Source organism: Rutidosis leptorrhynchoides, chromosome 1 (assembly GCF_046630445.1).
Source record: "Rutidosis leptorrhynchoides isolate AG116_Rl617_1_P2 chromosome 1, CSIRO_AGI_Rlap_v1, whole genome shotgun sequence".
NCBI classification, from domain to species: Eukaryota; Viridiplantae; Streptophyta; class Magnoliopsida; order Asterales; family Asteraceae; genus Rutidosis; species Rutidosis leptorrhynchoides.
Genome location: NC_092333.1, coordinates 663,842,343 through 663,854,466, shown reverse-complemented (window position 1 = coordinate 663,854,466; position 12,124 = coordinate 663,842,343). Strand labels below are relative to the sequence as shown.

The following is a 12,124-nucleotide window of genomic DNA, read 5'->3' as shown; positions in this document are numbered from 1 at the left end:
TTCAAGCCATCCAAGGATCCTTTGAAGCTAGATCTATTTTTCTCATTTCCAGTAGGTTTATCCACAAAACCTGAGGTAGTAATGATGTTCATAACATCATTTGATTCATATATATAAAACTACCTTATTCGAAGGTTTAAACTTGTAATCACTAGAACATAGTTTAGTTAATTCTAAACTTGTTCGCAAAAAAAGTTAATCCTTCTAACTTGACTTTTAAAATTAACTAAACACATGTTATATATCTATATGATATGCTAACTTAATGATTTAAAACCTGAAAACACCAAAAACACCGTAAAACCGGATATACGCCGTCGTAGTAACACCGCGGGCTGTTTTGGGTTTGATAATTAAAAACTATGATAAACTTTGATTTAAAAGTTGTTCTTCTAGGAAAATTATTTTTCTTATGAACATGAAACTATATCCAAAAATCATGGTTAAACTCAAATTGAAAGTATGTTTTTCAAAATGGTCATCAAGACGTCGTTCTTTCGACTGAAATGACTACCTCTTACAAAAATGACTTGTAACTTAAATTTCTGACTATAAACCTATACTTTTTCTGTTTAGATTCATAAAATAGACTTCAATATGAAACCATAGCAATTTTATTCACTCAAAACGGATTTGAAACGAAGAAGTTATGGGTAAAACAAGATTGGATATTTTTTGATTGTTATAGCTACGAGAAATATTGTAACAATTCTATACAAATCATATCCTAGCTAACTTATATTGTATTCTACATGTATTCTAATATATTATGTAATCTTGGGATACCATAGACACGTATGCAAATGTTTTGACATATCACATCGACCCATCTATATATATTATTTGGAACTACCATAGACACTCTATATGCAGTAATGTTGGAGTTAGCTATACAGGGTTGAGGTTGATTCCAAAAATATATATACTTTGAGTTGTGATCTAGCCTGAGACGTGTATACACTGAGTCGTGGATTGGGTCAAGATAATATATATCAATTTATTTCTGTACATCTAACTATGGACAACTAGTTGTAGGTTACTAACGAGGACAACTGACTTAATAAACCTAAAACAATAAAACGTATTAAAAATGTTGTAAATATATTTTGAACATACTTTGATATATATGTACATATTTGTTATAGGTTCGTGAATCGACCAGTGGCCAAATTTTACTTCCCGACGAAGTAAAAATATGTGAAAGTGAGTTATAGTCCCACTTTTAAAATCTAATATTTTGGGATGAGAATACATGCAGTTTTATAAATGACTTACAAAATAGACACAAGTACATGAAACTACTTTCTATGGTTGAACGATCGAAGCCGAATATGCCCCTTTTACTTGGTAACCTAAGAATTAGTAAACCAGTCTACTAATTGACGCGAATCCTAAAGATAGATCTATTGGGCTCAACAAACCCCATCCGTTGTAGCGGATGCTTTAGTACTTCGATGTTGTTTTATCATGTTCGATGGATGTCCCGGAATGATATGGGATATTCTTATATGCATCTTGTTAATGTCGGTTACCAGGTGTTCACCATATGAATGATTTTTTATCTCTATGTATGGGATGTGTATTGAAATATGAAATCTTGTGGTCTATTATTACGATTTGATAAATATATAGGTTAAACCTATAACTCACCAACATTTTTGTTGACGTTTAAAGCATGTTTATTCTCAGGTGATTATTAAGAGCTTCCGCTGTTGCATGCTAATATATGGACAAGATTTGGAGTCAGCATGCTTGTATAATATTGTTTAAAACTGCATTCGAAATTTACTTTGTTGTAACATATTAATATTGTAAATCAATATGTATTGGTAGTGTGTAAGTGTGATATTTTTAGATTATCATTTCTGATAATCTAGGTGGTGTCCTTTAAACCTTGTCGATAAAATAAAGGTTATGGTTTGTTTTAAAAACGAATGCAGTCTTTGAAAAACGTCTTATATAGAGGTCAAAACCTCACAACGAAATCAATTAATATGGAACGTTTATAATCAATATGAACGGGACATTTCATGGATAAAATATATTGAGTACAGTATATGGTTTAAGAATACATTAATGACGATAAGTTTTGAAAATCAATATCGATATAGGAGTACTAAATAGTAACAACTAGTTGTTGAACCCTCGCTTCGCGCCGGTGTTCGGTTTTCAATGTATTTTATTGCATTTAGTTTCTAAAATTATTTCGTGGCTAAAGAATGATGTCGTTGAAGCGCAACTCGAGTCGAACTAAAAGGTATAACCCATGAAAGATTTAAATGTTATTTTAAATTAACAATATATGTCCATCTCCGCGTATAGCTATGTAATTATCGACTTTTAAAAATTTAACGCAAAATCAACGTATATGAAAAGTACCCCAATTTTTTAGCGTTTTTTAAAAAGCGTCCTTTTGTGTATAGTTAGTGACATTGTGTTCCTAAAATTATTTCGAGTTTAACGATGGTGTCAGAAAAATTTAACTCGTTGCGAGCGAGAAGATATAACCCGTTGAATATTTGAGTGGAGTTTAGTTAAGATTTTTTTATGAAAATGGTTATTTGACACTTTACCCCTTGTTTGGAGGGTCGATTTGAATATTTGAAAAAGTGTGGTGGTCTTTGTTGGTATAGTGAAATTTAATTAGAATTTTTTTTTTTTGGGAAAAAAGTGAAATGACGAAAATGTCCCTATTTACTATTAACTATTTTTGTCTATTAGATAATATAGTAGAGGATAAGTAAGAAGTGCTATTTAATTGGTTAAACTCTATATAGTGTTATTTTGTATTTTTGTTAATTCTCTCTCTCTCTCTCTCTCTATATATATATATATATATATATATATATATATATATATATATATATATATATATATATATATATATATATATATAATTTTTTTTTTATTTTTTATTATGATACCCTGTCGTTGAAATGTATGTATATATGTCTTTAATTTGCGTATTGTATTTATAAAATATAGAAATTGTATTTAAAGTGTTAAAAAAATTTATTTCCCACAACAATGTGCGAGTACAATCTTGCTCGTTTGTAAAATTTATGTAAGTATGGTATATCTATAAGAAATCACCACTTCAAGTACTATGTCATCTTATCTAATCTTAATTAATTAATGATTGATATCACCTTTCACCCAACCCAAAAAAGGGCAATCCTACAACACTGTCATTTCTGTTACTTTTAAACTCAAAGACTTAGGTTTTTTTACAACAACGACAAACTCAATCTCACATGAATGAGGTATGGAGGAGGTAAGATGTAGACAATCCTTTCCTTATATTAGAATAAAGACAAGTCATTTCTCCAACCAGAGTGAAACACCTCAAGAGTAGAGAAAGTCATCCCTCTCAATGTTTTATGGATAGAGATTGCTTCCGAATGAACCTCCGACCAATAAGTAGATTAAAAAAAAGTGAGAGACGCCATAAAAATAGTAGAATCAAATTTTCATAGGTTTTAAACCTGTTTGAAGTTTAATTTATACTCTAAACGACAGTTAAGATGCTAATAAATTAACTTTTATTGTTGACTCGATTGATAAAGGAATTTTGAGAGACATAAAAGACTTTAAAGTGGGTCTTATTTGTTTGAGGGTCATAAAAGAAGGAAATGAAAACTCAAGTTTGACTGCACTACCTAATTTTGTGAAAACAAACCCCCGTTTACTTCAAATTCCAGGAGCCATCTTCAATCCCACCATAGTTTTGCTCACCCTATTCCATTTTCAACCAATCTTTTACACATAATCAAATTCATTACTTTTTTCTTTCTTTAATAAAAAATGTACATAAATTGTCATGATTTAAGCAATGCATTCGTGTGTGCCTATAGACAGGACAAAAATTGGAATCATGGATAACATGTGAAGAATATTAATATACACATATACTATCTAGAGCCCACAATTGCTACCATTATTAATAAACAATGCCAATGCCAATGCCAATGCCAATAAAAGTCATAACTGGTATTCTCAAGCCATCTTCAAATTATGTACTAAATGCATTGTGTCTTCCTAAACATAAAAGGATCCAACAAACAAACCTCTTCCCATGTCTAAAATTCAACTTTTCAAGGTTTATAATTTATTTTATTTGGTTTCTTGAAAGGACATCCATACTACTCAAATACGTACACCTGTGATACCATCCCCCAAAACCCTTTTCTTTTTTTAAGTTTTTACTTGTAGACCACCAACTTTATTTTATTTCAAACTTTATATACTTATATCTCTCTCTCTCTCTCTCTCTCTCTATATATATATATATATATATATATATATATATATATATATATATATATATATATTAGACTTTCTATCCTATCCTATTATTTTTTAAATTGATGTTGAAAAAGACACCCTTTTTCTTATTCATTTGCATGCTTATGGTGAGATATACAAAATTTTCAAAACATTTAGTATTTGTTAATTACTCACCAATGTAGTGAGTAAAAGTACTAAAAGAAAAAAGAGTTAGTTATGTTTGTGCCTTACAAAATGTGTAAAAATCAAATGAATGTTTCATTTTGGTTCTGCTTTATACTTTCTCTAATAAATTTCACTTTCTTGGTTACAAGTCAAGAAGATGATGCTGCTGCTAGATTATTATCCTTCAAGAAATCATCTATCGATTCGGATCCAAACGGTTTTTTAACAAACTGGACGATTTCTGGATCGTCATCTAGTCCATGTTCATGGCAAGGTGTGGTCTGCTCTAAACACAACACAATTACAGCCATTAATTTCACAAACACAAATCTTACTGGAAACCTTAATCTATCCGATTTAACACTAATCAACACTCTTAATGACATCTATTTTCCTGGCAACTTTTTCTACGGCAACCTTTCGTTCTCTTCAAGTTCTTGTTCATTCCAAACACTTGATTTATCGTCGAATAACTTATCACAAACGATAGATGTCCAATCATTGTTTTCCACCTGTAATCGCCTTTATTCGCTTAATTTATCAAACAACGAACTTTCAGATTCTTCACTTTTGTCTGCTTCTTTTTCCAACTGTCAAAATATGATCACACTTAACTTCTCAAGCAACAAACTTTCCGGAAGTTTACCTAACTCCGTTTCGTCTTGCAAGAATCTTACATATCTCGACCTTTCGAACAATCGCCTTTCAGGCGATATACCAAACTTTTTCATCCCACCAAATATGAAAATTCTTGATCTTTCTGGAAACAACTTGACTGGCAAGTTTCAAAATCTTGACTTTGGGACTTGCCAGAATGTTACTACCATCAATCTATCGCGAAACAACCTGTCTGGAACAGGGTTTCCGGTTAGCTTGACCAACTGTCGATTTCTCGAAAGATTCGATATCAGCCACAACGCTCTAAAAATGACAATTCCTGGAATCATTTTGGGAAATTTCAAAAACTTAAAAACCTTGTCATTAGCAAATAATCAATTTTTCGGACAGATACCATCAGAAGTTTCAAATGCTTGCGGTACACTTGAAGAACTTGATCTTTCAGGGAACCAATTAACGGGCGGGCTCCCGGGTACGTTCAGTTCGTGTTCTTCGCTTTCAAGACTCAATCTTGGTCACAATTATCTTTCAGGGGACTTTTTAAGCCCAGATGTAAGTTCTTTATCAAGTTTGAAGTATCTTTCTGCTTCATTCAACAACATCACAGGTGATTTTCCATTGACTTTAGCTAACTGTAGTCAACTTCAAGTTATAGACTTGAGTTCTAATGGATTAACAGGAATTATACCTTTTGAATTCTGTTCTTCAACCGCGCCGTTTTCGTCACTACAGAAGTTACTTTTGGGTAATAATTATCTATCAGGATCTATACCAGATAATATTGGAAGTTGCAAAAATTTGCAAACAATTGATCTAAGTTTCAACAGTTTGACTGGTTCAATTCCAGTAAATTTATGGAATTTACCACAGATTTTGGATGTAATAGTGTGGGCTAATAACTTCACTGGTGAAATACCAGAAGGGATTTGTGTAAAAGGTGGAAATATTCAAACTTTGATTCTTAATAACAATCTTATATCAGGAACAATCCCGATTTCGATTGCCAAGTGTACGAATCTGATGTGGCTTTCGCTTTCCAACAACAAATTCATTGGTGAAATTCCTGAAAGTATTGGTAATCTAGTTAACCTTGCTATTCTTCAATTGGGTAACAATTCGCTAACGGGTCGGGTTCCTTTGGGTCTTGGCAAGTGTAGGAGCCTCGTTTGGCTCGATTTGAATAGTAATTCGCTTGGCGGGTCTTTACCCAAAGAGCTTGCTGACTCAGCCGGGCTTGTTTCCCCTGGGCCCGTTTCGGGAAAGCAGTTTGCTTTTGTGCGAAACGAGGGTGGGACCGCTTGTAGATTTGCTGGCGGGTTAGTTGAATTCGAAGGAATACGAAAAGAAAGACTTGAAGAGTTCTTGAATTACCATTTTTGCCAATCGACCCGAATCTATTCAGGTTTGACAATGTATAACTATGCAGGCAATGGCAGCATGATCTATCTTGATCTTTCATACAATCTGTTATCTGGAAATATACCGAAAAGCTACGGTTCCTTAAGCTACTTGCAAGTTTTGAATTTGGAAAACAATAATCTTGATGGCGAAATCCCGTCCAGCCTCGGGAATTTGAAAACAGCTCTGCTTCTTGATCTTTCAGATAACTTTCTAACGGGTTTGATCCCGGGATCGTTAAGTAGTCTCTCGTTTCTTAATGATTTCGACGTGTCAAACAATAACCTCACGGGCCCGATCCCTTCAGGGGGACAGCTTACTACTTTTCCACCTTCTAAGTACGAGAACAATACGGGCCTCTGCGGGTTGCCATTGGATCCTTGCGGGCCAGTTAAGGGGGCCGCCGGCCTCATACATAGAGGAAAGCGGACGAATACTATGGCTACAGGGGTGATTGTTGGGATATTAGTGTCTTTTATCTGTATCATCATCCTTACATTTATTCTTTTCAGAATGAAAACGTTTCAAAAGAAGACAGAAACAAGAGACAAGTACATCGAAAGTTTATCGACTTCGGGAACCAGCAGTTGGAAGTTATCGGGCGTTTGCGAGCCGTTAAGTATTAACATTGCTGCATTCGAGAAGCCGTTAAAAAAGCTGACTTTCGGCCATTTGCTCGAAGCTACAAACGGGTTTAGTGCTGACACGTTGATCGGGTCGGGTGGGTTCGGTGATGTTTACAAAGCAGAGTTAAAAGACGGGACCGTAGTCGCAATCAAGAAACTTATCTATGTCTCCAGTCAAGGAGACAGAGAATTCATGGCTGAAATGGAAACCATAGGAAAAATCAAACATCGTAACCTCGTACCATTGTTGGGTTACTGTAAAATCGGAGAAGAACGATTACTCGTGTACGAGTACATGAAATGGGGTAGTCTAGAAGCAGTTTTACACGATCGAATCAAAGGTGGAAAAGGATTCATCCCGACCCTCGATTGGTCAACACGAAAAAAGATAGCCGTTGGATCAGCACGAGGGCTAACGTTTCTTCACCATAGTTGTATACCTCACATCATTCATCGCGATATGAAGTCGAGTAACGTTCTTTTAGATGAAGATTTTGAAGCGCGCGTGTCGGATTTTGGTATGGCGAGACTTGTAAACGCGCTTGATACACACCTTAGTGTAAGTACTCTAGCTGGGACCCCTGGTTATGTCCCACCAGAATACTACCAGAGTTTTAGGTGCACTGCAAAGGGTGACGTGTACAGTTATGGAGTTGTGTTATTAGAGCTTTTATCAGGGAAGAAACCGATTGATACGATGATGTTTGGGGATGATAATAATCTTGTTGGATGGGCGAAGCAGATGCAGAGAGAAAAAAGATTACGTGATGTACTCGATCCTGAATTGTTATCCGATGAATCGTGTGAACCCGAATTGTATCATTGTTTGAAAATTTCGTTTCAGTGCGTTGATGATAAGTCGTGGAGGAGGCCGACGATGATTCAGGTTATGGCGATGTTTAAAGAGCTGCAGGATGATTCTGGAAGTGATATTCTTGATGTGATATCGATGAAAAGTTCGGTAATTGATGAGTCTCAAGAAGGTGATGACAGTTGAAACGTTTGATTAATGTCTGCTGCTGTATATATCAGACTATGATTGTGAAAGACAGGATCAAAATCGGTATAATTTTGATCATTAGGCCAGTTTGCTCAAACATTTGGGATATGTACATGTTCCTTATTGTGGTTATCTGTTTTTTTGTCAAAGTTTTGATAATTGATGAGTTATTAAATTTGTTGTAATTGGTTGGTTGTAGTTAAGTGTATACTGAATATTGATATATAGAATGTTATGAGTTCCACGAGATTATTTCATAAAATGTATAGTTTCTGTGAAGTTCAATTAGGAAAAAAATGGTCAAACTTTATTTGTGACTTGGTTGATCAAATATTAGTGGTTGTAGTCTAGATATGAATATGAATTGGTACTGCTAATGAATAAACAGTTGCTAAAAGTTAGCCCATTTTATAATTCAAGTGCTACTTCAACATGTGCAATAAGTAAGCCAACTATAGATTCCAAAAAGGGACAGTTCTCACAATTTGTTTATGAACAAGGTTTGCATCTCATACCTGCTTTTCGACACATAGACGTGCTTATTTGTATCTCTCTGTAGCACCTGAATAGACAGCTACACATTTAGGTAATTGCATTATATTAGCTTGGTATCTGCAAAAAAGCGATTTATTTCTTTGAAGAGGCCTATGGATATAACGTGCCTAATAGCATCAAACAAGTACATGTCCTATTTTCATGTCCATCTATGAAATTAATTGGTACCCTAATATAGTTATGTTGAATACAGATTTGCAACAATATGACATCAAATAGTTATAGCAAGACACTAAATCATGTTTTTGTGAATTGTGATATACTTCAGAAACTAGCATGCCCAAAAAATGCAATGGTAGTAGGGCGCTAAGCTAAGTGTAACAATTTAGGGAACTCATTCAAATTGTATTGTTTCTCAGTTAAATCCGGTTTAGGAAAATAATAAACAATAAAGCAATTTACCGATTGAAATCCCTTAAAGGGTTGAGATATAAAATAAATCGAACACCTTAGAACATAAACAGGGTTGAATTTCGATTATCTAACTGAAAACAAACTGATTTGAAAGAGAAGAACGCAAAAATATACGTATATGTATATGTATATGTATATGTTAGAGGCGATTAAAAAAAAAAAAAAAAACTACTCCGTACTTCAGAAATTCTTTTTTTACTGTTCAACGTAGATGTTGAATCATGTCTTATGAAAATAAGTGGGTAGATGGATAAATTGGACAATGGGCCTGACGTGATATGGTTGATATTATAAAGCCCACAATTATATCCTTTTTATAGGTCAAGACAAGACCGGTCTAGACGTCCAATATAGGAGTATTGTTTTCATTTAAGTTAACTGTTTTGTTTTCTAAAATGTCATTTTCTAAACTTATGACCTGTGACCACATCCATAAAAGAAAAATGTAGTATAGAAGTGAAATTAAATACTGTTTACTTTTAATCGACGTACTTATACAAAATTTATAGAAATATTATAATCATGTAAGATACATCTAATTTAAAATGCATCATTTGTGCAAGAGTCCTAGTAACCATACAGTATTTTAACATACATGTAATATCAATAGTAATATAAGTTTCAACTATTAACGTATCACCTATTTGTGCATAAATTTATTTGTTAAACATAGTTTTTAAAGTTGTGAATAGAAAAATTATAATTTGTTGAATGTATTAGATAAATATTTGTCCTTATATATAACAAGATCCGGATCGGTCCGCGCGTTGCGGCGCGGCCGTCGGATTTTTATCGGTTATGATGTCTGATCTTTATGATTGTGTAGCGTTTGATATTTACAGGGAAAGTTGCTACATTATTTTTTACAGGTTACCTGCCTACATACTTGCTTACATACTACATTGTTTCTTACGGGTTACTAACCTACATACAGACTTGCTTACATACATAAAGTGGTTGTTACATACATGGTGGGTTTTTTGTCTATTCTTTTTGTTTCTTGGCTTCGTTACTTTCATTGTGTGGAAAAAGTTGGCGTTTTGCTGATGTCCCGATGGTTTGTCCGGAGCTTTTTGCATTGTTGCTTGTTTGTGCGTCTTCCTTGTTTGGCATCGCTGATAGCGGTGTTAAGGTTATTTCTTCTGCTGTTGGTATATCTGTAATATTTTGTTTTTTATTTGTTTGTGTTAGAACGTTTAACAGTTTAAATTTGAATCTGTGATAATTATCGGAGATTTTCATTACCTGCAGCTCTTCTTGGTGGTGATGTTGTTGTCTTTGGTGGTTCCGTTGTAGGGATTTCTTCAGTTTATCTATAATTGTAACTGTTTGTAAAAGCGGGTTAAATTGTTCGTATGAAACTGTAATTTATTTAGAATGGTTGCTTACTGGTTGTCGATGCATGTTGTTTGTTGCTGCTCTCAGATTCGGTCACTGGTGGGTAATGTTTTCAGAAGATGAATTCGAGACATTCGGTGTCGTTTTGGTTGTATATCAGCTGCATCTTATGTGTTGTCCCCCTGAGATTTTTAATAACTGGTGGTATTTCTTGTAGATTGTCATATCCCATTGTTTGCGACCAATGTTTTACTGTCGTAACCTATTAACAGATCTGCATGCTTCGAAAAGAAAGTAACAATTGTAGTTGAGGTATTGACTGCGATCGTTGCTCTAAACTTGTAGCTACAGTCAAAATGGTTGTATTAGGATTTACATTTTTATGTATTGAATGAAGGTATATGTAAAGGTGTTATGTTTTACCAGAGGATGTATTCTTTTATGTTGTCGTGGTCTGCACAGTTTAGGTAAGGGAAGTCGCCGATCAGTTGTCTTTTGCTGGTCGGCCAGCCATGATAAAACCATTCTTTATCGGTCACTATGTTTTCGACAGTTGCTTTGCCGTTGAATGGGTGGTATTGGCAATAAATTTATTGGTTACAATTTAGCTATTAAAAGAACTTGGTTGTTGTAGTATGTTTGATAAGTAATGTCATTTGGGTTCTGAAGCAGTAATCCTGATAGTGTGTAGGTGTCTTGTTCAGGGTTTAGCATGGGACGTTCTTCGAACTTTGCTCTGTATCTGTTAGCAACTGTTTGTTAGTGCCTTTTGATTGAAAAAGATAATTGTGTGTACCTATATAATAATTGGAGAAATAATTGTGATATGTAATTGATGTTAAGATTAGTGGTTACAGCGGGAGGTAGTGTTCTACTTCAGGGATTTGTAGATTAAAGTGCACATGCGTTGAGGAGATTTTAGATAACTGAAGTTGTTTATTGTGTGCAATGTCGAATGGGTTCAAGTTAGTTAGGTTAATATGTGTTATATGGTTTTCTAAGTTTCTGTAGACGTGCTTACATTTGTTTCGCTTGACACAGGTAATCACAGGTTGGGGAAGTGTTCTATATGCGTCTACGTCAAAGTTTCTTGCATCGTCATTTTAGAGTTCTATGGACTTGTCACTATACAGGGTAAGAAATTGGTTAAATAAATGAATATTTTATTTTTTATAAGAGAATGTTTTTTGAAGAATGAAAATTACTTGAGGTCTATTATGTGAGTAATCTTCTGTCTTTTTATGGTTCCAGCGGGTTGCTATCCTTTCGGGTCGAAAACGTGGGCTGGATTGGAGGAATGCCGAACGCATTGCAAACATGCCTTTGGATATGGTTTCCTGCGAAAAACCGCTTCTTTTTTCCGGTTCTGATTTGTCACCCCAATAAAAATCGTTAAATACAAATATCCACATCTACATTCCTTTTAAGAAACTACTAACAAACCACATAACTACAAACAACGACCAACGTATATGTCATTAGTTAAAATACCTTCGCGCGGAATCGTAGCAGACTATGAATGAAATACACTGGGTGAAGATGCCTGATGTGTTTCATAGGGTGTAAGAAACGGTTATCGGTTTTATATTATTTACTACAGGAAATTACCTAAATTAAACTAAAACACAATAGGCAAGTATACCTATCGTATAGTAATATAGCTAGGGTAAAGTCTGGGAGGTCGATCCATGGACACTTTTATTGGGTGCTTTACTAGGTTATC

General features: G+C 34.3%; 1 protein-coding gene across 1 annotated transcript; it reads left to right on the top strand.

Annotated features, from left to right (window-relative positions):
• Positions 1-4,536: 4,536 nt before the first annotated feature.
• On the top strand, positions 4,537-8,333 carry LOC139885883 (receptor-like protein kinase BRI1-like 3). The gene has a single exon (XM_071869639.1). It carries the CDS (start codon positions 4,537-4,539, stop codon positions 8,089-8,091), a length of 3,555 nt encoding a protein of 1,184 aa, XP_071725740.1. The 3' UTR covers positions 8,092-8,333.
• The last annotated feature ends 3,791 nt before the right edge of the window (positions 8,334-12,124 follow it).